Genomic DNA, 27,939 nt, shown 5'->3' with positions numbered 1-27,939 from the left:
TATTTTGATGGTTGTAACCGGAAGTCACCTTCAAATTCTGCCCGTCATTGTTTTATTGTTGAAAGTGCGTGCCGGAAGTCGTGTGAGTGTTGTCGGCGGTTAGTCGGTGACTGGACGGCAGGCGGAGGACCAACCAACGGGGCGACTTTTCACATGAACCGGCGGCCTCACCGGCGAGGTGTCAGCGGTAAATGAAGACTGAAGACTTGTCTTTTTGTCCGGAGTGACAGTTTCCATGTTTTTTTGGTGTGTGTGCCGATAACGCTGGACGGTACACGGTATGAAGTTCACCAAAGATATCTGCCGGCTGCTGGGCTTAGGAGGCGGTGAGTAACGCTGGCAGGCAGCCGCTGACAACTTTTGGTTTCTCGGGCAGATTAAGTCAGTCAGTGCCAACGGTTTGCATGTAGCTGTGATTAATAATTTCACGTCGCAGCCGATGCTAGCACTTTTAACATCACGGTGAAGCAATATAGCCTCAAAATAGTGTTAGAGTAATGATTAAAAACAGTAAAACCGGCAAAAGTTTCGTTAAATTATATTCTGAGCCCTTTTGCTAACAGTTTGTGTTGTGAAACTGGAGTTTTGGCTAACCGCTAAATTGAGTTTACAGCTAACGTATGAGCTGAAATTGTTGGTATGAATGAATGTAAATTTGTGCCTATATATATATATATATATATATATATATATATATATCAGAATCAGGTCAGAAATACTTTATTGATCTCAGAGGGGAAATTGCCTCTAAAAATGCGGAAAAAATAGAAAGAAGAAGAATGAAAAGTGCGTAAAATGCAGGAAAAAATATATTAATAAAAATTATAAATAAAAATTTATAGATATATATAATTAATTAATTAAATTTGTTTCTCCCAGCCCCAAGGGACTGTTTGGCACCCCTTACGCATTTTTTTTCTTCTTCTTCTTTTTTTTTTTTTTTTGTTAACTTTTACTGTTTTCATGCATGTGGCATACATTTTCGCAACATTGTATATCTTTGTTTTATCTTGGAATTTAGGGATTGGCTTTAAAGTAAAAACAAAATGCAACGATTTAAAGTTGTATGCCACTCCCCGAAGCCAAAAATTCTCTCCTCTCCAAAATCCTCTCCAGCTCTTAAAAAAAATCTTTTGTCATGCCTCCCCCTTTTTGCAATATCACCTCTGCTCTAAAACAAAAAAAGGAAAAAAAAAGTCCCTTAGCCAAATCTTCATTTTACTTTACTTTTAATTATTTTGCTAGTAGGCTAGCAAAAGTTTAATTTGTAGTTCCAAATAATAATTCATGTAATTAAAAAAGATAATTGGTGTCCATGTATATGATATTGCCACACAAAAATCATATAACCATGCTGTCTGGTGATTTTAATGCCTGCAGGAGTACTAGGGATGTTCCTAAAAACCTTCCTATCCCTTGACTTTTAAAAAGAAGATGAAACTTTGACCAATTTGAAAATAAGAAAACATTCAGGACAACAACTCGCTAAATAAAAGTTAACAATTAACATTTATTGATAACAATATTCTTTTGGAAACAGCATTCTCAGTGGGTGACAGGAATTCCCCCTCAGGCTCTACTTAATAATTTTATTAATTTTAATTGATTATTTGTTTTTTTTAAATGGTGCTGCTTTTTTATCATTTTATCCTTTTTAACAATTTGGATTTGACTTATTTTATGTATCTGTTTTTATCTTTGTCATGCCAGTGGAGTAAGTTTTTTTTATTTGTGCACGATACAAATTCCAGTCCACTTCATTGATCGCAATAAGAATTAAATCTTGAATCAAACCTCAAGCCAGTATTACCCAAACCCCAATTAGTCAACTCTGCAATGCCAAATTATGACGTGATCATGACTTGTAGTAACCCCTTTTCAACCATGAAGGGCAGCGCTAGGTGACATTCTGTCAAGGAAATCAGACTTTGATAAAATCCTGTTACGACAAGACCAGCGCAGAGGCATCTGCTCACTTCAGAGGACTCCTTTTAACAACACCTTTTATATTTTAACCCTTTATATTGCAGAATATTTATCTTTGGGTGGCAGTTATTGTGGTTTTGTGTTTCCCTGTGTTTTCATATTTACAAAACAACAACAACAATAACTACTATTTGATCAGATTTAACTTGCTTTGTTGATTTATATGTGCAGCGTCAGCTGGCAGCATTTCACAACCCAACCAAAAATATTTGCCTGGCAAATTAGTTGTCACCACCCCACAGGAATGTACAGAAACTGGTTGGACTACAACTGCAGCTTTAAGATTGAAAATAACTCTGCCATTCATGTTATGCCCTGAAACCACTACATCATGAAAATTTAATATGCTTTTATGAAATAAAACTAGAAAATATAAAAAACTTACTATTTCGCACACTGAATGCCTCTTACTGAATGAGTGTGGCTATTGTTTAGACAGCCATCTACTAAACAATTTCCTTGGGGAATTCCTGGACCCAACAAAGTTACATCACCCAGCCATTTCCCATGAAACAAACATTATGTCCCAAAATAAAAGTATCAAACCTCTGTAATTTGGGTGAAAGGATAGAAAGGACTAGCTGAAGGAGATTACAGATTTGACGTTCGATATTTAGATAGTAAAATAATTATTATTCAATTCAAAATAGGATCATTTCCATATTTTAAAAGTTTTCTTTTATGATTGATATTAAGTTTTGCTGACCAACGTTAGCTTTCAGTGGTGTAAACGTAAACATTTCTGTACGAGGAACACATGAGATCAATGTGTCCACTTTTTAGGGTAGCACCGATTGTGAAATTATGGGCCAATACCAATACCAAAGTAACAAATTGGCCAACAGCCAATACAGATGTTTATTAGCTGTTTTCAAATTTGTCTTTGTTGTTATTTGTCCACCCTTTGTGCCAGAGAAACAAAGAAATCATCATTATAAAAAATAACTCACCTATGATCATGATGAATTGATGATTGATTAATCGGTTGTTAAGAATTGAATTGAACATGTGAACATTACAAAATCAATTGATAGGCGATGCAGTGCTGTCAAAGTGTATTCAAAAGGTTGCTGTGAGCTTTGATTGAGAAAAAAAAAAGTTTTTTTAATGTCCCTAAATTGATTTACTGACAAAAAAACAATAAGACTGATACTTTATTTATTTTATATAAAATAACCTTCTTTCACATAAAAAAACTGCTTCAAAGTCTTTCTTACAATACTACTATTTTATAATATTGTGAATATAACACCAGATTTCTCCCTCAGACGACTGTATTTATTCATGTTTCTTGCCAAAAACGATATTATACTTGAAGGAGTTTTTCTCTCGATTGCTGCAAATAGAAAAAAACTCTCACCCTCACAGGGTGAGCGCTATGTTCAGAATTCTTAAAAGCAACTCAATGAACAGCAAATGAGTGAATGTCCACACAGAATTTAGAATTTTAAGTTCAAACCTTTTAGTGAATCTTTTCAAGCAAGCAGTGAGCAGTTTACAGAGCTCTGGATCAGAAATGCCTCTCCCTAGCCGACAACATCAGCGAGCCAGCCTGCAGTCTGACAACCTGTCTTTCCCTGATCCAGTATTTTATACTATTACAATAACAAAAAATGTGAATGTAGGTAGAGTCATCTTCTGGTTGGCTCCCCTCGTTATCTGGCTCCCCTTCCGGCATGGTATCATCTTTGGATTGGCCAACCTCAAGGACAATCTCTTATTAGGAATTGTTTTTTGGTTTTTCAGGGTGCCCTGGTGAGCAACATTATAGATACCACACACCCACGCCCTTTTGATCCACATCCATCCCACACATCTCCTCTTCATATCTCCAGGTACCAAGTTCTCCTCACGTCATGCTTTCACACACCACTGCCATCAAAGATTTAGATTATCATACAGAACATTAAACTGTCATCCAGAGCCTCATGCGTTCACTCCCACCGCTGACCTCAGAGGTTAGATTGTCATACAGAACATTGAGTTATTACGGTACTATATCTTGTATAAGGAATAAATCATAAGAATAATCAGGATGAAAGGAATGAACATGAACATGAACATTGCATCATATACTTACATACTCCAACATACTAGATTTCGTTATCTTTCGATACAGTTTTTTTTTCCTTGCCCATGTGCCCTTGTGTATCCTTCTGCCTGTGTCCACTCACTAAATTTATTTTTGTTTGGTCTGCGAATGCAGCGCAGGCAGAACTCTTTTTTTCCCTCAGCAGCGGTTTGTAGAGTTTTTAGTCGTGGGGAATAACATTTGATTTGTCAATGTGATCAGAGCTTCTGAGATCAGTAGATGAGAGGAGCAGTTGTCTGTGAGTGAAAGCAAATTTTTAGACCCATCGCCGTACACGGCTTAGTTTCACTCTCACTGCGCCTGGCGTTCTGCTACTCCGTCTGTGCCCAGAGTACGCTCTGTGCTGCAAGAACATTATATATCCCAACCCTGCACCTAATAAACAGTCCAGCTCCAAAAATACAAATCAGACCATGGTGGCAGATCTTTCAATCATTGTGGACTGCCACAAATAAATGAATATGTGGGAAAAACATTGACCACTACCACTGGTGAATGTAATCGTATTTTCCGAAATATTGTATGTATGTCACCCTTGTATTGTATGTTTTTTCCATATCGCCCAGCCCTACAGTCAACCTTAGTGCGTTTGATCTGCTGACTTACTTACCTCTAACAAAGTCAGCAGACGTCAGAAGCAAACTCGACTGAACTGAATCATGAATGACATTATAACATCCTTTAAAAAAAACAGTGAAAGATCATCAGTCAAATGTTGACCTTTGGTGCCTGCAGCCTGGCTTTGGAAGCTGGAGTCATTCTGGTTAGAGCCAACCACACAATCTTTGCTTCCTGTCATTTATTTCCTCCAGACATAAATTAGGTTTAGCACAAATTAGTGTGAGTTTCCTACCGTGTTCATCATACTTCTTGTTACTGGACTCTCTCCCTCTCGTGCCACGTGCTCCTCACTTTGCTGTCACTTTATTTCCTCACATCTCCATATGTATGTATATATATATATATATATATATATATATATATATATATATAGATATATATATAGATATATATATATATATACACATACACACACAGACACACACACACACACGTATATATATATATATATATATATATATATATATATATATATATATATATATATACATCACACTTTTGTATAGGGATGCATGCATACACATACATGTGCACATACTTGCACATACTGTACATATACATTTTTATACAAACAAATATATCTTCACATTATGCATAATTTTATTTTTTAAACCGATGGGCCCATTGGATCTCACCACAGTGTTTTTTTTGCTTGTGTCAGCACAGAGCGAGTATATGTTGATGAGTCAGAAGGAAAGCATTGCGTAGTCCAGACCTGCATACTTTTATAAGCTTGTTTAGTGTAGCATTTGTGTACGTTTTTTGTCTCTTTGGGTGTGCCGTGTGTGTGTGATGTGCTTGGTGAGTTGGCTAAAGGAGGGGCAGATGACACAGTGCTCACCACAGACGTTCATTAGCTCTGAGTTTCCTGTTCCTTGGAATGATTTAGCGAACGACAGACAGGCCCAAGTCCAGTCCGGCTCTATACCCTCGTAGTTTGTGACAAAGTGAATTTCATCAGTAGTTGCTCTCCCAGCTGAATGAAGCACCCCTTTTTTAAGGGGTAGGGTTTAAATACAGCTGCAAGCTTTGGGATCAACTTCCCTTTCTCCGGTGATAAAGAGGAACTGACGTCAGTTTTCATAACCAGGGATAAAAATAAAACTTGCTCTCATTTTATGTTTGTCATATGTATTTGTATCACTTTTAATTGATCTGAAGCTGCTGCTATTGTTTACCTGTTTTCTTTTCTACATTTTGATTTGGGCATGAAAATCAATCAATCAGGCAATTAATAAATTAATAGAATTAAAACTCACTCCTAGCTTGCATTCTTAACCCTTTGAAACCTGAGCAATTTAGTTTGATTTCTTTTAAAAATATGAGAAGAAGACAATGTGCAACTTAAAAAGAAATGCAGAAAGAACAGATTATTCAAATAAAGACAGAAAGAAAGAAACAAGAAACTAACCTGAGTATTGACAAAAATGAAAGTAAAAAAGGGCTAGAAAATCACCTAAAAATTAGTCAAAAATTAAATAAAACAACACTATAGCCAAGGAATGTATCTTAAAAAGTGCCTAAGAAAAATAATTATGTAACTTGCTTTAGATAGATAATTAGAAATATAAATTGGCATCCCCCCAGCTTTTAAAAAAAAACCCCAATCTAAATCTACTATTCAGGACTCACCTCATAGAGATGTCAAAAAACAAGATAATATCAACAAAATCAAATGAAAAATAGACATAGAAAAAAAAAAGAATTTTAGGCAATTGGTGGGACATTGCTTACCAAGGTGCTGATTGTCTTTTTTTTGATTTCTTTGAAGAAATAAAACCAGTCTGCTTCAAAGGATTCAAAGATTTAAATACTTGTGAAAGGCATCTGAACCCATCACAAGGAAACTGATGTCAATCCAGGTTTCAAAGGGTTAATCTGATTAGTCCCTGTTTTGTTTTTTCCACAGTCCCTGAAATATTACAAACCAGACAATAAAATCAACACGTTCAACCTTTTTTTCCTGCATTTCAAAATACAATGTGACCTCTAATTCCTTAATGTGTGCACAAAATTGTCCATCACATGTCTGTTTTGACTAAGGCAGCCTATTACTTTTCCTTTCCCAGATACAAAATAGGTGCTTCACTTGATGAGTGTGGTTTGTAAGCTGGCATTGATTCAGACTCATTATTGGAGGGTTTTATAACCCACTTCCACTCACTGCTAATTGCTTTTAGATGGTGCTTAATATGGTGAACCCTCCATGTGAACATGCAAACAGAGTGGAAGTGGTACAAAGAAATGTAGGTGTAACTCCTTTCAGTGGTACATAGGGAATAAATAAAAATGATTAAAACTATAAATAGGTCAATGCAACAACTCATACATATGAAGTAAATGTGTAACAGCAGTAAATAAAGAAATAGATATTGCACAGTCCCAGCAGGATAATATTATTATTGCACTCACCCTTGATATTGCATATTTTTTTTAATGTCTTATGGGTTTGTCTCATCTCTTTTGATGTGAATATAACCTTTATTTTCTTAATTTATTTCCTTCATTGTGAGTATAACCTCTATCGTAGCAGTGTTTGACTCTCTTTGTGTCATCAAACATTTTCCTACACCAAACCGCTATATGCAAACAGTGCCATATTAATATAAGTTGTTTGTATTACCATTATTTTTTGCATTTAAATTCTGTGTAAACCGTGTTTAGCTCCCATTTTGCATTTCAAAGTACAGCTCTAGTCCTGAAGTTTGTATTTAGTATTCTATTTAATGCGTTCTTTTTTTTGCTCATAAACAGAAAGACAAAAGCTGAAAACACTGATGTCGGGAGACGAGGGCGTGTGCGTGTTAATATGGGTCTGTGTTTAACAGAGGGGAGGAAACTGTCGAGGCCACCCTGCCCGGCAGCCTTGAGAACCAGATTTCTGCACAGGCGGTTTTCATATCAAACAGCAGCACATGGTTTATTACACAGGGCTCATTCTTGATTACCCCCCGCCCTTCAACATTTTTGTCTTTGAAATAAAACAGCAGAGATATCAGTCCTTTTTACTCAAATGGCCGATGCCTCTCACAGTGTATGGCAGTACTTAAGACAACTGTGCAAGTCTGACATTTGGCCAATTATACATGAGCTCACACTCACATGCAAATCACTTGCAGCATTTGGAAACCTGGCAAGCACTTTTCAGTTGTCTTTCGTAGTTGATGTGAGCGTTTCCATGGTGTTTAATCTGCTGAGTAAATATTATGAAGCTAAGATGAATGAAAACCAGTAAGACCTCATTGAATCAAAATGCATGTTCATCAGAGAAGTGTCTTTCAGTCAGTCATTGTGTGACACAGTCTATATCTAAACCAAAATGTTTCAGATTTTTCCTCTGGTGTATCCTGTTGATGGCTGTGGGCTGGTCTGCATCAAAGTCAAAACCATATGTGGTGTAATTATGAGCAGGAATACTTTTTTTTTTAACACTTTGAAACCTGAATCAGCATCACTTTTCTCGTGAGGCGTTGAGACACCTTTCAAAAGTATTTAAAACTACGAATCCTGAGCAAATTGGTTTGAACTCTTTTGAAAACATGTCCCACTTATTGTAATTTTTTTTCCTCTTAGAAAATTACCGAAAAACTAGGAAAAAACGTCTAGGAAAAATATTAATATTTATAATATATTATAATATATAATAATAATATAATAATATATATATATTATTATTTTGTAAGTTACCATGACAAAAACCTGACATTTAAAGGTTTAAAATTCAGAAAATTAATGAATATTTGATATTTATTAATAAGACTGATGTTGGTTAAAAAAAGAAACTCAGTGAAAGTAGAAAATGTTATTACTGTATGATATTTTTTAGCTTGATTGCTTGAAAATGCATTTTGTGTGCAGTGTATTATAAGTTTTAGCATCTGACACAATCACAATCACATCTGCACAAAAAATGATAATGTATAAAAATCAATGTTTCTGCTAATCATTGACATAACCGAGGCTGTGATAATTTAAAAAAAATCTACTTAGCATGTAGTATATTGAAAATAATTCATTTTTTGTGTTGTTTTTTTTAAATCTAAAAATCAGGGGTTAAAATTCTGAAAATCAATGAATATTTGATATTTCTGATTAGTTATATTTAAGACTGATGGGAGTGCGTGTTAAAGCGGGCCCTAAGGGTTAATAACAGCGGTGCTCAGGAGCTCAGTATATATCCTAAAATATCTGGTGGAGTATTCTATAGGATGTCTTTATGTACATGATTTTGTTTTGCAGGGAAACCTGTAATTTCAGATTGGCTTTCCAAAAAAGAACGGCGTGTTTTTTTCTCACTAACATCCGTCTCTCCTCCCTCTCTGGTTCCTGCTTTTCCTCTGCCTTCGGTCTTTCTGTGAGTCAGGTGCTGTTGTGGCTCTTAATGCCAAACAGATTCAGTTTCTGCTCATTCCAAAACTTTCTCAACGGACGGTGAACTATTCTGGGACACAGTTTTCTCCCCTTTGACTTTCATCTGTCAACAAATTGTATTTGAGGGGAAAGGAGACTTGAGACTGTACAGTATACTCTCTCCAAGTACTTTTTATCTGTCTTTATCCAGAACATGCAACTCGTTTCTCCGTATTAGCAGTTTGATTTTGATTCAAGCAGTGCAACCTGCTGGCTGCTGATGAAATCTGTTACACTTCTTGCACTCAACATGTGGTAGGGCTACATGATTATGAAAAATACTCGTTCTGTGTGTGGGAGAATGAGCAGTTAGTTCATCCAAACTGTTTCTAATGAATTTCACTATATGGAGGCCTAGATTAACCCTTTGAAACCTGGAGCTACATCAACTTTCTTGTGCTGTTTTCAGATGTTTTTTCACCGGTATTAAACCTTTGATCCCTGGCAAAAAGAATAACTTGGTAATAAATGTTTCACAAATTTCAAGAAATTAGTAGGTATTATTTTTTTAAAGCTAGGGCAAATGTTAAGGGGAAAAAAGAAAAATGCTAGGGGAAAATGGCATTTATAATTATCATAATTTAAAATTAAGTTACAAAGTTGTTTCTATATATTTTTTTTAACTGTCTCTTTCTTTTTTTAAAACAAATTTTCTTGTACTTTTGTTTTTTAACTAAGTTTTTGAAAATTCTTGTGTAATTTCCTCTCTTGTTTATTGCCTCCTTCCCATTTTTAATGAAATCAAGCCAGTTTGTTCTGGTTTCAAAGGGTTGATAGTCCTGAAGACATTAGGGGACTGAAATTAAAAAGGGCCTGGAAAAGATAATGTAACCATGAGATAGGAAAATTCATGGAAATCTTATATTTTACCCACCAATGAAGGGTTTGTACATATTTAAGATTCAAGCGAACTGTTATTCAGAGATATCTCAACCCATTTGGGAACCATTTAAATGGGCTGATTAGACTAATTTCTTTCAAAAACATAGGTTGTGAGGCAAGAAAATACTTTAAAAAATTAGCAAAAATAGTTTAAAAAAAGTTGAAAAGTTAAAAAGTTAAAATTAAAGAAAATCACCTGAAAATAAGCCAAACAAACAAGACAATGACCCAGAAAAAATGCTGAAAATCAGTTTGACTATGAAATACCAAATGCTTAATGTCCAGAACCAAGAGCCCAAGAAACCTGAATGTCTCCCGCAATCCTTTGTTTATTTGGCATTTCTAGAACACTGAATGGGAACCTTAAGCAATAATTGTGAAATTAAACACAGTTACGAGATGACTGCAACTCCGTTGAGTGATGTAATGCAGCCTCTCGTAATAACGATCTGAGAAGCATGGCGATGGATACTTGCTTTTCGTTGCTGCTGCAGATATCGCCGTCATTTTTTTGTCTCATGTAAGACTTAAGAGCTCCCTCTCTTCCTCCACATATACAGCTCCATTTGACCTGTAAAGCGAAAAAAGTTTTTTTTTTCAAATATTGAAATACCACCTCATACGAGGGTAAAATGCGATAAATTAGTTTTTTTTTAAATTGATGCGTTTCCATTTGGCGTATTTTATGTTTGCGATTTCAATTTACTCTATTTGAGGGTGAATGGAAACACGCCTTGTTTGAACTGAAGAATTGTTGCTTCTAACTCCTCTATTTCTGTGTATCTCTTTTTAAATCCTTTTTCTATTAGAGATTATTTGTCCTCGTAGATTATTAAGTTATTAATGTTTCCAATAACTTGCTCTTCTTTCATCATTTTTAACAAGCTGTATGTACAATTCCCTAAACAGCCTTGAAGTAGAGTTTCGTCTCATTTTAAAAATGTATCTAAAGGCTTATCAACGCGTCTTTAGTCTGTTTACATCAAGTGTTTGTAGTAAAAACAGGTTGTAAGAGATAGATAGCAAAACTTAGCGTTCAGTGTTATTAGAACCCAACTGATACTGGATCTGAATGCTGGAGCAAAACATTTTATAGCTTATCTTTGTAACAATGAGAGGTTTATATCCATCCCAAAGTTTGGAAACACACAAAACACAATCAGTTGTAGTAGCTTCAAATGGATGTGTTGATATATTATTTGCGTATATTTTACAGATCTCATGCCTCAATCTTTTCACTAATTCACCCCAGTGCGAACTTAAAAAAAAAAAAAATCTGCTAGGATCTCCTGCAGCCTCAGAAATCCCCCAACAATAATTGTTATTTACTGATGTCGCTGTAAATAGACGGTAATTTGTAAAATACTGAAAGGAAAACAGACGAGTCTTCTAGCAATCACATGAAATGAAACGCTCCCTGCTCAGCTGTTGTGTGTCTTGTTGCTGGTGTGAGTTCATGGTAACTGATCTGCTTCTGCAGAGCGAGCGCCCATCAGCTGCGTGAAAATTTACTACCATCCAAGCTCTGATAACGCTGCTGGCTTTAACCAAAGGCTGGTGGGTAAATGTGTCAGAAAATAGAATTAATCTCAACATGGCTCTGTTGATATTTTAACAGCAATGGAGTGAAATATTTCTCTGTAGAGTATTTCTAGAATGCTTCTGAGTACCTGAACAGTATTTCTATCCAGAGGCCCCTCAGATATTTCGGGCGTGGTGACCTCTCAGTGTGGTATGAGGGGAAGAGGATTCCCTGCTTTCCAACTCACACGCCTGCCTGGCACCATATTAACATGCACCAAGAACTGGTATCATGACTGTAATGCATCCTGGCTAAGAAGATTGCCTGTTTACATTTCAAATTTGCATTCATAACTTGTACCCTGAATAAAAACAAGCAAACCAAAAAAAAATACACTGGAAACCCATTTAAGTGAAAACATTAAATAAATCCCTTATGGACGGATGTCAAATTTCAGTAAAAATAAAGCATTTAAGGGCCAGACACACCAAACCCACATCAAAGAAATAGTGGCAATGAAGCTGATTGTCACAGTTCCTCTGTGAAATCATGGACTGTCACCTCCCAGAGATCCCTCATATGTAGCCGCTCCCACGTATAAGGGGCTCGCCTTTCCATTATCACTCACATAACACGCCTACGTAGCCTTGGATTGGAAATAACGACGGCTAGTGTGGTTGCTGTAATAGAAATAAAGCTGCTAATGTTCTGAACATGCATCGGCATGCTTCTTGCAGTGTTAGAGTCGCAGAACATCACTAAATTGAAACACAGTCATCTCACAGTTGTGTTTTTATAGCATTTTAAAAGAATCTCGTAACTTTTGCACATATAACATCTAATGAAAACCTGCCTACTGCTGCCTATAAGGCTGAATCTTTTCATTCTTCAGATGCATGAGGGAAGACATCAGATTAAATAAAGACCCTCACTCACTCTTTCCCTCTGTGTATCGTCCAATCGCACGCTGCCACAAGATCACCTGTGCAGTTTTGTATTTGAAATGCCTCACTCAGCACACTAACGGGAAAGAGATTCACTCAAACCTGAAAATGGATGTTACTCTGTCACACACTGTGTTTTAATCCTGTGTGTGTGTCTGTGTGTGTTACTTTAGGAGGGCCATGTGAGGAGGAGATGGAGGTTCAGAATGGAGCTCCTGACCTGACAGACAGAAGAAAAGACCAAGGCTCATCACAGGTAGACTGAAAGGCTCATACACTATATAAACTATGATCAGTTTGTGCTGTATTGGACTTTATAAGCTTTAGGAGATGCAGAATCACTAACTGGGTGTCTCATGAGACATATTTTGTCATGAAAGCTATTTTCTGTCTCTCAGAATTAATGCTGTATTTAATAAAATGCAATAATAATAATAATAGTGTGTGTGTTACTGTCTCCAGCAGACTATGCTGAACAGCGAGGAGGGTTTGGATGATGACGAGAGAACGAGAAGAAGAGCCGAGAGGAGGAGAGCGAAAAGAAAAGTGAGTAAAAAGTGTTTATTGTGACTGACATGAAGGCTCATAAGCTGCAGCCGGAAAAATAAAATAAAGAGAAAGGACATTGAACAATTATTCATGGTTATTTACCAGGGCTTGACCCAAATGTTCACATGTTTGGGTATTCAGTATTCAATTTAGGCATTTGGATTTTCTTTTTTTTGCAGAGGATGAATACCATTTCAGTGTTTGTGATACTGCTGCTGTGCCTGTCACACACACACAGAGTGACAGAAATGATCATTTTACCTGATGCTTATTGACTGAGATAAGCCATTCAAACATGTGAGCCCCCCCAAAGCTAACCCCGAGAGGAGCTCTTTCCTGCAGCACAGAGCAGAACACTTATCATTTCAGACGCACGTCGTAATTGAACTGACTAATAGAGAAGACTGAACACAGATTATTGTACTGCGAAACTGTCGGAGGTTTTTTTTTCATTAAAAACTATAAAGTGTCAGAACGGCTGACGAGCAGTCGGAGGCTCACTGAGCTCTCACTCACGTAACTCTGAAGCTCTGTGGGGCACGGTGTCTCTCTTTCTCCCCTGAAACACTGAAACTGCAGGGTCAGATCCCATCTTTCCCGCATCCTCCCTCATCCGTGATGCTCATGGTCTCTTCCCAGCTGACGGTGAAGCTGTCTCTGGGGCGCAAAGTGTTGGCACAAATCTGTTATTTTTTTCAGCAGAATCTGGCTTTGTTGGGAGCGATATTTTCTGTTCGAAATTACTGTCTGAGATTAAGGTAAAGAAGTTAAAATATTCTAAATATAGCGTACACTTAATCTGATATAGATTTTTTGAGGTGGGAGGTTTTTTTTAGGTGGCTAAAATACGTTTTGTTCCTTACCCCTATTCACAGCAGTAGATTTCTTAGCTTACATATCAGAGTCCAGCCTTTTTCTCCAAACTGGGGGTGTGCCGACTGACATCTACTGTATTTAATATACTGTCTATGGATAAAACCTCATACAACCCCATCTCAAGAAATCAGAACTATCCCATTAAGTATTATACTTACTAGGGGTGTGAATCTTTCAGTATCTCACAATTCGATTCGATTCTTGGGGTCACAATTTGATTCAGAATTGATTCTGGATTCATCAGTAATATGATGTGTGCAGCAGTTTAGTCAAATGAAATGCAGTAACACTATGCTCACATTTTCACTTTAAAAATAGTCAACTAAGTTACAAAAGGAAATGTAAATATTCATATATGTTATCCATGTTGCAGCTCATGACTTTTTTTGCTTTTGATTCCTCCATTAACTGAAATGAATGTGTCTCTGACATTTCACCACCACACCCTTATTGACTCGTCACCTGTCGCCTCACCTGTCGTCACACCTATTTCACAGCTGTGACTGTGACTTCACCTCCCCGTCTCCAAACATTAACCACATCTTCCTTTTCACTGTTTCCATGACACATACATCTACCTGGATGTCTGTGTCCATACGTGTCTCTGTACCATCCCACATGTCCGTGTCCATGCTCTCCTTTCAGAGGCAGAAAGAGCGAAAGAAACTAGAGAGAGAGGAGAGGATGGAGGATGCTTCAGAGCAGGTAAAAACATAAAGGCCTGAAAGTAATCTCTTATCTGCTGATATTTCTCTAAATAATGACTTTTCTGACTTTTATCTGTGCAAAGTTTGTCACTGAGGTGTTTTTACATTCCTCTACTGAAGGGAACGATGCATTTCCCTTAAATCTGATATTCAAGCGTAGGCAAGATAGATTATGGACCGCACTAATATGAAAGTCGATTGCTCTCTAAGGCTGCTTTTACACCTACCCTGTTAGGGTCGGTTGGTACAAACTCAGGTTTGCTTGTGTGGCTAATACGGTTTGTTTGGACTGGTGTGAAGCTGTCAGTCAAACCCAGGTGTGGACCAAACAACCAGACCACCTGAAAAGGTGGTTTTGGTCCGCTTCAAACCGGACTCTGGTGCAATTTGTTTGTGAAGTGAAAGAAAAAAAACACCCACAAGAGATTTTAGCATGATTTTAACAGCTAAACCAAAAATAAATCTGTCTACTGATCATGAAATCTGTCTGTGCGATCTCATAATTTATCCTGATAAATGCCAGTGCTGCCACTACAGGTGTGCGCTTTTATGTTATTATTAGTTATTATACAGTCGGGATGCCTCTGCTGGGTGAAGTTTTTTAAATCTTAAGTTGATTAAAACATACCTGTGTTCAAAAATGGGACAGAAAAGCATTGCAGATTTTTAAATTTCACCATGTGTTCATGGATGTGTGTTCATCTTTATGTCCATATTTATGCACATATTCATGGGTATAAGCACCCATAGACCTGGATGTGCATGTGCAATATTTGCTCATGTACACTTTAAATTCAGTAGTGATATTTCTTTTCCATTGTTGCATGGATGAGAAGCAAATTTCTGCAAAGTAAAAGGGGAATTCAGTACATGTCTCTCTTAACTAGCTTTTACAGTAGAATAAGGAAAAAAGGTATTTAATATTTGCAGTCTATTTGGAAATATGTGATATTTGAACAAATCTGAGGAACCAAATGCATAATGAAGTTACTTTATGCCTTTATCCGAACAGTCTGTCATCCTTCTGGTCCTTAAACTATCCTGATATTTGTTTTCAAACCAAAAAACGCAGCAAAGCATTAAATAAACAACATATACAACCTAATAACCTGATAACACTACCGCAGGCTAATCTGCATGTCTTTATTTAATGCTTTGCTGCATTTGTAGTTTGAAAACGAATAGCCTTTATTTTCACCCAAAACCTGTCAAGAATATGGGACCAGACTTCCTCTTCTGGGGTAATTTTTTTAAATGATGCTTTTCACTTTTAAACAGGAAGAGGAAGCGGCTGGAGCGGTGTCAGAGAGTGACAGTGAGGAGGAACTGAAAGAGGAGGAGGAATGGACCTCCGTTCGTCCCAGACACCGATGCAACCCTGAACCGGTCCCTGCCCTCATGACAAGACAGAACAAGAGCAACAGCGAGCTGCCCCACAGGACCTCGGAGGAGGTGGGTTGAAGTCAGGCCGGCATACTTAGTATATAATTATTCCTTCAAAATAAAAGAAATAATAAACCAGAGGACCTGGTGACCAAGATTTTAGGCCAGCGAAGCCACAGAGTGACATGATGATTCGACAATTGTGCAAAGTGTTTTGGACCTGGAATATTTCTCTGCTCACTCACTGCGAAGTTGGATGTAAACTCCTTGTAAAATTGAATTGCTCTAAATTGGCTTCGGCAAAATGGCAAACTTGTTCGGGTGTGGTGTCTTAAAAAGAAAAACTCAAACAGAGCAAACTGGTATTTTCTGGCAGTGTCATATTTGCCAACAACATGCTTTATTGCTTTATAATGGGAGTGTACCAAGACCAAAAAGTCCCTTCGTAACTGGGGCTGGGTGCCAAAACATGTGCCAAAACTTCAGTTTTGAGAGAGCGAGAGCGCATGAAGGTGAAGCGTGACGTGAGAGCAAACAGTGCAATGTGTGCACAGTTCAGTCCATTTGTCAGTAAATAAATGCTACAACTCATCAAGACCTAAGAATAACCCCAGTGTCTTGTTTGCCACCTGCTGATTAAAGTGAAATGAATTTGTTAGTTAGCTGTTAGTTAGCTGTTAGTTAGCGACAAGTGCCGATTCCTACGTGACCTCATGCCGCCTTTTTCATCAGCCAAGAAATAACACTTAGACACACCTGAAAAGACTACAGCCAACAGCCAACTAGCACGTTCCCTCTGGACATCCAAGAGAGGAAGTAACATACGTTTTATCGTATTTCAGGCGATTTGAAATAGCCACATTTTGCAAAACTGCAATGAAACACTTTTTTGGCTTGTATAAGTCACATGATGCAATGGCTATATGCTGGTCAGTTGGAACAGGCTCCCTCATGATGCAGCAGGAGCTACAAGAGCTGTTATTGCATCACATAACTCTTCAAAAGTTGAGCTGATCATTTGGTAGTTTTGGATCCACAATTCCTCTGTGAAATCGTGGACTATCAACTCCCAGAAATCCCTCATATGTGGCTGCTCCCATATATAGGAGCTTGCCTTTCCATTATGGCTCCATAACACGCCTAAATCCAAATCACTGGATTGGACTGTTTTGAATTCCACTTCTTTGATATGAAGGATGATGTAGACGGACCTGTATTGATGTACCAAACATTCAAATCAGTGTTTGGTCAGAGCAGATGTTTCATGTTTTTTCAAGTCATAGTCATCAAACTGTCATCTGTTTGTATTAAGTGTTTATTTTACCTTCTGGTGTTTCAGGAGCCAGAATGGGATGTCAGCAGTGCATTTGTGGCCAACGCTGCGAGCCACATCAAAGTCAAAGCCCTGAAGAACAGAGCAAATCAGATCTCCAGAGAGAACAAGGAGAACGAGGCCAGGAGCAGCCAGGTGCATGCACATATACACATGTAGCTATTTATCCAACCTCTCAGCCCTCCTCGTCTGCTGTAGTGACACATCTGTCTGTTGTTATTACAGGTGGAGTGCACAGAAGAAATGAGGAGGAGGGGGGAGTCTCTGACAGGTGACTCTGTTCATTGTCCTTTAGATTCATCTCGTGCCTTTTTATTTTTGTTTAGTGACAAGATGCACATCCTTATGTTGTAGATTCATCCCTTCCATTAGAAATATTGATTTAATATTTCATTCATCCTATTAGTTCAAGCTCATTTTGTTTTGTCTTCTTATCACAAGTGGTGGAATTAAAGGCCCGGTTTGTAAGATTTAGGGTGATTTAGTGGTGTCTAACAGTGAGGATTGCAGATTAGCTGAAACTTCTGGTTAGAATTCCTTCAGTTTTCGTTTTTCAGGAAGTTTTTACTGGAAGCTGAATTTTCTGCAGAGGTCTCTTCCTCTCCAAAACAAATGGACCTGGTGATTAAAACTGGAAAAAAACATCTAATAAAGCAGTTTCACGTTACAAATCACTGTGTCTCCGATGCTCTTCAGCTTGTGAGAGACCAGCCACTAGCCCAGCACCTGCTAATCTGCAGCCATCTTTTTCTCTGATAACTTAAGATGAAGGTGTTCAGGAGGTTTTTATTTGGGATCTGATCCATCTGCAGAGGTCTCCGCCTCTCCACAACCCCAACCTTACCCTGTACCTGTTGATTTATGCAGTTAATGTTAAAAAAATGTCCAACCCCGCTTATCGCAGAGAGGCTGCTAACTATGGTGGCCAAAGCAAAAACACAAACTTGAGATGAAATTTTCTGACATTGCTACTGATGCAAAACGGTAAGGGTCAGTTCACCCAAATTGCAAAAAAAAAAAAAAAAATTGAATGTGTTTTCTCACATTCCATGAAGGTCGATGTATATCTCTGTGAAGCTCAAAGGTATAAAAAAATACATTTTAAATGATTTAACATCAGTGTTCCTATTCAAAATCAAGGTCCTGTGTGATGAAATAATTCACAGAAAACACTTTCAACTGACCTGATATAGAATATTTCCTCCACTGAAAGACGTGTGTGCAAAGTGAAGTGAAAGTCCTCATCATTTTAAAAGAGTGTGTGTGTGTGCGTGTGCGTGTATTCATTCTGCAGTGCAGGGAATTCAGTTGTTCGGACAGGGCCAGTACAGCCAGGCAGTGGACATGTTTACAGAAGCCATCTACTGTGACCCCAACGACCACAGGTGAGCCGAAATGTGACCTCCAGCTCACCTGCACTGACGCTGTCATCCGCTGACCGTGTCACCTCGTTTTCCTGTGTCCGCCACGTTTACTTTGATTAAATAAATGTTTCCATGTGACTCTCTTTGGTCCCTCAGGTTCTACGGAAATCGCTCTTACTGTTACTGGTGTCTGGAGCAGTACTCCTCCGCCCTCACGGACGCTCAGAGGTCCATTCAGCTTGCTCCTGATTGGCCGAAGGGATACTTCCGTAAGGGGTGTGCTCTGCTGGGGTTAAAGGTCAGCACTTAATGTACAGCCGATTGATACATTCCAACAAAAAGATAAAATGTAAGACTGTCCAAATATAGTGACAATTTCAGCAAATATGACAAAAAGTTATCTTTGTAAAAGCTATCTACTGTAGATTTAATATTTGGATTTAGAGTGAATTCTGCCTGCATGAATATTATTTTGACTCCCAAGTGATGTAAAAGTGAGAGAGCGAATTTAAAAACAAGTTATTTTAACTGCCTCCATTCTTTCATCAACTCATAAAACGTCATGTGTTTGGATTGCATGCTATTTAACACTGCCAGCGGGGTGTGTGTGTGTGTGTGTGTTTGTTTCAGCGGTACAGTGAGGCGGAGGCAGCCATGGAGCAGGTGTTAAAGTTGGATCCGAACTGTAAAGAAGCATCCAGTAAACTGTTTACCTGCCAGGTCCTGCAGCTCACGGTGAGAAGTGACTAGAAGGCTGGACTTCAATCAGAGTTTATGAATTTAGGTGAACTGAAGCGTATTTTGTGGAGTTTCATAATTTAAAAACAGCTCGTCAACATGATAAACCAGGTCAGTCATTAAGTATCTTGCTTTAAGGGACTTTGAAAAGAGAACAGCACCTCAGAATCAGAAATACTTTTTGATCCACGGGAAGAAATTGTGTTTTTTTTACAGTCACTCTGATGCAAAGAATAGAGAATAATAGCAAGTTGATATTTGTACCAGCACAAGTATATAAAAATATAGAATTGAAATACAGTAATTGTAAACAGTTAGCACTAGTATGTAAAAATTTTAAAAAATAAAAGTATGTATAATATACTGAATATTTAAAGTGTGTAAAAATATAAATGCAAATAAATAATAGACACTTGTATGTGAATATTTAAATTATAATATTTATAATGTGCTGAGTGTGTAAAGTGTTAAATATGAAACTGAGCCTTTCATCATATGCAATGTATAAAACTAGTATGTAAGTTAAATATATGAAAATATGTGCAATGCTACAATTAACAGCAGAGTAAACATAAGTAAAAATAATAGTAAGAATATATACAATATATCGTTGCTGTTGGGCACAAACCTCCTGTCTTCAAAATTGCTATTTTTCAGGAATTAGAAAAAAAATGCTGTGTTTTTAAAGGGATCCAATGGAGATAGGAGGTTTAGTCACAAGCTTTTTAAATACATTTAATTGAAACTGATACACACATAGAATTAATATATGAAAATAAAGAAATGTAGAGATACAACATTTGCGCCCCGCAACAACAATATACAATATGTGTCACATGTTAAATGTAGCCTACATTTAACAGTTGGGAGAATATTTCACATTTGAATTTAAGATATTGCAGCAAATATTGCAGTTAAGACAGTGATGTAAGTCCTGAGGTACCTTTGATCATTTTGACTTTTACTAATTCCTTTTTTTTTTTTTTTTACCGTAGAGGTTGGGTTTTGAGGAAGAGCAGAGTAAACTGCTGCTGGAGAAGTTCACCACAGTTCAGGCGGTCATCACTTCATCCGAGGCACAAAGTGAGAGTCGGCTGCAGCACCACATCTGTCCACACCGGGGCAGCACCGCTCTCAGTCACACTCACATCAGACATCAGTAGCAGAGACATCCTCATACTAATGACTGCAATATTAGAAACATGCAGTAATAAACCACAAGTAAACATCCGACACTTTACAGGCAGAGTAAATGGTTTTTGATTGCAGTACCATGATGACAGAGAAGATGTTGCAGATGCAAATATCAATCGGTTAAAGTAAATACAGTGTCAGCACACTGGTGAAGAAATCCAGATAAAGACACTGATTTACAGTGGTTAACTATTTTAAATGCATCTCATCAATGCTCTGTTTTTATTGTTTTGTCATTACATGATGCCTACCTCCTATCTGCCTTTACTTCCAGCACTGAAGCACACGTCTCAGCAGGACCAGAGTGGGTATGTTGTGTAGCATTTAGCTGCACATAATTATTCCATTCACTTCAGTTTCAGGAATACAGCGTGTTTCGAGGGTGTGAATGTTATGCATAATCTGCTATACTGTATCATCTCAAAAAAGCAGCAAAACAAATTAATCTATCTATTTTTCTAAGAAATGTATATTCAGTATCTGTTATCATGTGTTATTAGATATACACAATGCCCTTTGTGGTTATTAAAAAGTAAGCTTTATTGCAAATATTTGATTCTTCAAATAATGGACAAACAATCGATGCTTCTCAGATGTTATCGTCTCCTGTGATCGTTGCTGTACGTGTCCCTGTCTCTTCTCCTTTCTGTCCTTCAGGAGCTGTCGCTCTCTTTGGGTCGGGAACATTACATTGGAAGTTACAGAGAAAGACCTCTTGGATCTCTTCAAAATGTAAATACACCGTGTGTGTGTGTGTGTGTGTGTTTGTGTGCGTGCGCGCACAGACAAATTGTTCAGACAGGCTTTATGAATTCAGTCATGAGGGATAACAAACAATAAATGCGGACAGACAAGTCCGTCTACTGTAGTTTTTCCAGCACAACTACAATAACAAGATGGATTTTACAAAACCTTATTTTATAAAAGCTAAAAAAAAACACCTGTAATAGCAGCAGCAGCAGCAGTTGTTTCAGATACTAATACTTCTAATACTAATAACTGTGTTGATGTTAGTTTAAGGAACAATAAAGCAGTAGTAGAAAAGGTACAGGATGTATTGGTCACTTGTCCCCCATTCTGCGAACTTACCTGATATACAGAAAGCGATGGCGACATAACAGCGCAATATTCCTGCTTTGAACAGCCGCTGTAAAAGGGGCTTCAGAGGTGTGTAGGTAATAAGTAGAAGTACTTTTGCTATAGTTAGTGTAACTACCAGCAGTAATGGAAGGTTTGGTGTGCTGCTGTAATTATAATAATGAAAATATTAGTTGACAGCTGCAGATATGAAAGCAAAACCAGCATCTGTTCGTCTGCAGGTTTTTCCCACGCTATTCTGCTGTAGATAAGAGACTCTGTTTTTTATGATTCCAGATTTGGTGAGATAGAAAGCATCCGAGTTCTTCATGAGCGTTTCTGTGCTTTCATCAACTTCAAGAATGCCAACATGGCTGCCAAAGCCCTGGAGAGGCTGCAGGTGAGTCTCATTCTTTAGGTGATCAAACTGGACTTGAAAAAATCAAATATCACAATATTTTTGACCAAACACCTCTAGCTGATCCTGGGGCAATATTGTATAGTTGACTATTGGAGCTCTTAGAAAATATTTACACAATAAGACATTAGATTAATAATCCTCGTTAATGTGGATGTAATGACTAAGTGGCTAAGAGCTGGAACAGTCTGGTAAGTTCAGAAAATTAGTTTTCTGTAATGCAGCTTTTAAAACTAGGAGTAGACAACACTTAGGATATAATAATGTCCAAAAATTTAAGATGATATCCACCCTCATATCAATAAATAACTGATGTGATGTAAACAGTACCTTGATGTTCATCCTGTTGTCATTGTCAGTGTCCAGCTTTGTAAACATGCAGTTTTAAGATACAGCAATAAGCCTGCATCCTGTTATTGTGCCTCTTAGGATGTTATTAAAGTTTTACTGCTGTTTCCTTCTGTCCAGGGGGTGGAGCTGGGGGGCATGAAACTGGTGATGAGGTACCCGGACCGTTGGATCCAGCGCACCCTGCCCTCCATACAGAGGACCAACACCAGCCTCAGCTCCATCGCTGCAGGAACACAGCAGAGCTCAGCTGCCGCAGGGTACCAAGAAACGTAATCATAACGTGTGTCCGGGTAGTGTTTGTCTTTACATTCTGCAGGTGTAAAAGTAATCCCTTTTTGCACAGAGATGGCACCAAAGGGCCACTACAAAGTCCCTTTGTTATGTCTCCTTTGCATTTTTTCATAGATAGTTGAATCATGCTAATCTAGTGTTTGATTTTAGACAGTATGCAGGAATCGGGGAGCCAAACGAGGTGTGATGGGCATTTGACACTGCAGGGTCGGCCTCTAGTATGACGTATAACATATGTTCTGGCGGCGCTTTGTAAACAATACAAATGACAATAACATGGCATCAGCAATCATTTACCTTCAGTGTTATAAGGCGGCTGATCTCGTCCTCTGCTCGGAGGTTAAGGAGCTCCAATATTTTATAGTTTTCCCAATTTTCGGGCGTTTACAGCTGCTGTTCTTCTTTGTTAGTGGCTGCTTTTTAAATCTCCTGCGATGGCCAATGCACATAACACGTCATCAAAACATTACACCCATCCTGCCGGCTGTCCTGTTTCTACAGACACTGTTTCAGCACTGTTAATACCTCCCGTGATGGCTTAAAGGCGAGACAACTCTGTCCCGCATACGTAACACGTCCCTTTATATATATATATATATATATATATATATGAAGGGAACGGCTTGGTAACACAGCAGTGAACACAGACACAATTTAATCGTGTCTGCTTGATTGTGTCTGTCTCCACACCCCCGTCAGCGTCTCATTATTTGTTTGCATGTGCATTTTTCTGTGAATAAGACAGAATCTTCTCTATTGGTTGTCCGTGCAGGTCCAGACGGTGTGCGCCTATAAATGGAGATGAGTGCTTTTACTGGCGGACCACAGGCTGTTTCTATGGTGACAAGTGCCGCTTCAAACACATACCAGACCAACAAGGTCGTGACAAGAAAAACTGGCTACCCTAAGTGTGTCTCCCACCCAAACTTAGCACCATGGCTCGTAAGAGAAGCATTTACAAAGAAAAATGAGACAAGGGACAAGGAGGACGGTGATCAGGTTGGAAGACGATGATGCCTGAGGACAGCTGAATGTGTGTGTGTGAGGAAGAGACAGTCAGAGACGGTATGTATGTGATAGTCAGAGGTTTAATTTATTGGATGTGTCTCTTTGGAGGGTTTTTGCTCCAGTGGGATCCTATAAAAGCCTGATGAACTCCTGGTGTCTGTATGGAGGTCCCTGCTCTGTTGGAAGTGGGTCGATCTGTCGCCAAAGGATTTACGTTGACAAATATGTCTGGTTGAAGTATAACGGAAACGCTACGTACACCCAGCTCTGTGACTGTCGTCTGTTTAACACAAACTTTGTCTCCGTAAAAGTCCAGTGTGAAGGATTTTGATATATTGGCAGAAATGGAATAAGAAAATAAGAATCATGTTTTTGTAACCTTAGAATGAGTCGTTTATATCTTTATACGGAGCGGGTCCTCTTCCACGGAGTCCGCCATGTTTCTACAGTAGCCAAGAACGGACAAATCAAACACTGCATCTAGATAGGATTATTTGTGTTTTCATGTTTCCACATCAGCGCTTGGCACTTGGGAGAAGACTCAGTTCTGCAGCCGCACCACTAGATGTCACTAAATTCAGCCCACTAGACCTTTAACACCAATACTGTATTGCATTAAAGTCAAAAGTCATTTTCGCATCTTTTAAAGAGCATTTGAAGTGTTTGGAAAAAAACAATAAATCAATAAAAAAGACTAAATGTTTTAATATTTACTTATAATCTTAAATTAGCTATTACAGTCATTAAAAACCCTGACTTTCACATCAGAAATTAGGGACACACAATATTTAATTCTTTGCTGATATCCAAAATGCTGATATAGAACAACTAATTTGGCTGATAAATGATACTAATATTGATATATATACTTTATTTTAGTGATCATCATGTCTCTTCTGTACAAGAATGAACCCTTTGAAACTTGGATCAACAGATTAGAACAATTTTAAACTTAAAATTATCTTACAGGAAAAAAAGATTTTCAGGTAGTTTGCTTGGAACTTTTCATTTATTCATTTCTTTTTGCTAATTTTTTGTCCATGTCTTATAGGTTATTAGTTATATATTTAAAAGAAATAAACACAATTTGCTTAGGTTTTAAAGGGTCAGCATCATATTGTGCATACTCTCATGGTGATGGCTCACCAGGAGATGGAGACATAAAATACAATATTTTAATTTACATTGTATGTAATATTTATTCATTGAGTATATTATCCAAAATACTAAAACTTAAGGTTGATGTTTTGCGCATATTCACTTTGTCAGTATTTAAAAATATATATATCAGAGGAAATCAGCATGTTGAATTTGATATTTAATTTCAAAGCCAACATCTGCCCTTACAGATGACCTGCAGATATTACTTTGCATCCCTATCAGAGTTTTTTTTAGAATCACTAAATTCATTATTTTGTAGCAAAACATGCTCACTCACACTAACACTATCTGATGTATGCAAGTGCGGCGTTTCCCACAGAATTAGGACCTATCTGTGGCTGCAGCTGCTTTTTTATCTCGTGTGTGTGCGCACGTGCGCCATTTTTATCACTGTTCTCTCTACATTCAGATGTTTTTGCAAGTCCTTGTCCCGAGTTCTCTCAGCAGCAGACTTGCATTATGGATAACTGATCTGTCGATCCGGTCGCATCGATGGATGAGGAGAGCAGCTGCAAAGAGGTGAACAAATGCACACTGAACTTTCACTTTCACGTCCTGCCAGTGGCGTGCAGACTTGGGGTTTCAACAAACATAAAGCGCAGCTGCTGGTTGAGTCATTGTTCCTGGCTGCCATATCCAATTGTTTCTGTTATGGAAAGATATTATTGTCTTTTCAGGTGACTCAACCCTTTGAAGCCTGGCTTTTTTGAAAACCATGGGAAAAAAGCAATGAGCAGCTTAAAAGAAATTAGTATAAAGTACAAGAAAATTACAATTACCAGAAAATTTGCAAAAAAGGGAAAAGTTTGAAAACTTTTAAAACGGTAAAAGTTAAAAGGAAAGTAAAAAAAGAGAAAGGAAATTACCCGCAAAGAATTCGTAAAAATCCTGTAAAATAACTTTAAATATACAATTATGGTAATTCTAAATATAGTGTTATGTAAATTTCTCTGTAGATTCTTAAAAAAAAAAAAACAATTTTCTAAATCTACTAATTTATTGCAATTTGTGGGACTTTTCTTGTCAAATTGCTAATTGCCTTTTCCCCCATATGTTTGTGCTCAAGTCAATATACTCAGGGTTTAAAGGTTTAAATCCTTGTGAAATGTGTCTGAATGCAGCACAAAAAAAGTGATGTGGCTCCAGGTGTGTGAGGGTTAATTAGACACATTCATGGTCCTATTTGAGATCGATGGTCAGTTGTGATTAAAAACTGCAAATTGTCCAATCAAACATAGTTAGTGTGTTAAACTTATATAAGTTGTGCAGCTGCTTACGGGCCACAAAAATACTTAGGTTTTGTTTTCTGGTAATGTGAGGCGGATGAGAGCTGTGCCAGCTCTGAACGTTTGTTTTGTCAAACTCTGCCAACCACAAGCGCCACACAAGGTCTTTTTTTTGAGGATCATTTCCTTTCTAAATTGACGTTGATGCAGATTATATGTCCGGTGCCCCATCTCGCTGCTGATGGTTTGCTTTAACACAGAGAGATGAGATGAGAGGAGCAGCTATGGGTTCAACTGCAGCAACGAGTGGATTTCTTGTCCTCTTTCTCTTCGTGTCAGGTACTGTACGTTTACTTTTGAATGCATTTATCAGTTTTAGTTGACTTGAACTGCGAAGAGAAGTTGGTTTACACGGTCAGTTTACCACTTTGGAGATATGTCTAGGACTTTCACTTTCTGTTTTACACAACATTTCTCTGCTTCCCTTTAATCAAACATTTATGGACCAATGCAAATAGGCTATATCAAACCATGCATGAATTTGTTTTTATCGAATAGAAATTGATGAGTTATTAGTAAGAAACCTGTAAAAGCAGCAACTTCTCAATTATGCCCAAATGACTGTAGTGCAACTCGACCTGCGTTTATGGTAAAAAGAAACATCCGTTGTGGAATCAGTTGTTTATTCATCTACAGGTGTCAGTTACATTAGGATTTTTAAGATATTTTTGATTTCTAAATTGCCTGGATTTCTTTCAAAAACATTGAAAGAAGGCGACATGCGACTCAAGAAGAAATGGCCCAAAAATTTGCTAGAAATAAAAAGTTACATTTTCTTTACCTGAATATAAGTAAAAAGTAAAAACAAAACTACAATGTCCTTAAGAGATTTTTTCTGTAACATAATTTTAAATATATAATTATAATAGTTATTAATGTAGTTTCCTGGCCATTTTCCATGGTTTTTGGATAATGTTTCCCCCCAGCTTATTGTTAGATCATCTCCTTGGCACCTTTCACTACTTTCTTTTCTTTTCTTTTTTTCTTTTTTTTATTTATAGGCTACATCTTGCTTTATTGCTGCTTAGTTTTACCTCATTTTTTTCAAAAGAGTTCAAACCAATTTTTTAGAGGTTTAAATGCTTGTGAAATATTTCTGAATGCAGCACAGGAAATCTTATTTTGATCCAGGTCTCAAAGAATTAGTGTCTACGTATTTGGTGTGCGTGCACAATATGCAAAAAAAAGTAAAAATCGTAAAATCATATTTCTTTCACTGACTGACATTGCAAATGCGATCTGATCTCGTGATATCATCTTCATCAAAAAATAAAAAAATAAAATGTGATGTTATGTGATTTTTGTTGGAGTCTGTACTATTGCAGGGCAATATGGAAAAAAAAGTCTTATCGTGATAATTATTTTTCATATCAGCCCATATGGATAGATATCAGATATACATCAAATCACTATCTCTGTCAAGCTTAAAGGTTCCCTTTTACTCCTAAGTGAGATATGAAGATATCATAAGCTTAATTTTGGTTTAAATATTTATTTTCTGTTAGACATTGAACATGATAAATATACTGTAGAACAGGCATCACCAACTGGAGGACCTATTCTACCAAAATTCAAAGTTGCTAAAATTTCCTCCCAGCAAAGTTACATTTGCTGGAGCAGACTATCGGACATTTTTCGATTAATTGCCCAGCACTGCTCCTTAAAAAATATTGTCATTCTTCTATTTTATTACAACTGACCACAGTCCCAGACAGGACGAAGTTTTGGTCGGGATCTGGACCGCGG

General features: G+C 37.5%; 2 protein-coding genes across 8 annotated transcripts in view; both read left to right on the top strand.

The window, feature by feature from the left end:
• The first annotated feature begins 74 nt into the window (after nucleotides 1-74).
• Nucleotides 75-24,132, top strand: LOC121941585 (uncharacterized). Of its 7 annotated transcripts, none has more exons than XM_088074959.1 (17): nucleotides 75-326; nucleotides 3,733-3,821; nucleotides 12,631-12,713; nucleotides 12,923-13,003; nucleotides 14,528-14,587; nucleotides 15,868-16,041; nucleotides 17,312-17,440; nucleotides 17,531-17,576; nucleotides 18,600-18,690; nucleotides 18,826-18,967; nucleotides 19,300-19,404; nucleotides 20,403-20,490; nucleotides 20,876-20,909; nucleotides 21,259-21,333; nucleotides 21,976-22,078; nucleotides 22,565-22,716; nucleotides 23,511-24,132. In XM_088074959.1, the coding sequence occupies exons 3-17, from the start codon at nucleotides 12,651-12,653 to the stop codon at nucleotides 23,644-23,646; spliced, it is 1,479 nt and encodes a 492-aa protein (XP_087931085.1). In that variant the 5' UTR covers nucleotides 75-326; nucleotides 3,733-3,821; nucleotides 12,631-12,650; the 3' UTR covers nucleotides 23,647-24,132. The 7 variants fall into 7 exon arrangements, with proteins under 7 accessions (XP_087931085.1, XP_087931084.1, XP_087931081.1 ...); XM_088074958.1 differs by having other exon boundaries at nucleotides 12,920-13,003; XM_088074955.1 differs by lacking the exon at nucleotides 3,733-3,821.
• Nucleotides 24,133-24,589: 457 nt separating this feature from the next.
• Nucleotides 24,590-27,939, top strand: part of LOC121965871 (uncharacterized) — a 33,309-nt gene continuing 29,959 nt past the window's right edge. Inside the window, exons 1-2 of the mRNA XM_088074961.1 lie at nucleotides 24,590-25,426; nucleotides 26,394-26,472. Of these exons, the coding sequence (XP_087931087.1) occupies nucleotides 25,400-25,426; nucleotides 26,394-26,472 (106 nt within the window). The 5' untranslated portion in view covers nucleotides 24,590-25,399. The remainder of the gene's footprint in view (nucleotides 25,427-26,393; nucleotides 26,473-27,939) is intronic.

The sequence above is a fragment of the Plectropomus leopardus genome, chromosome 3 (assembly GCF_026936395.1).
Source record: "Plectropomus leopardus strain MGB_pleo_1.0 chromosome 3, ASM2693639v1, whole genome shotgun sequence".
NCBI lineage: Eukaryota > Metazoa > Chordata > Actinopteri > Perciformes > Serranidae > Plectropomus > Plectropomus leopardus.
This window is presented reverse-complemented; position numbering and strand designations above follow the sequence as displayed.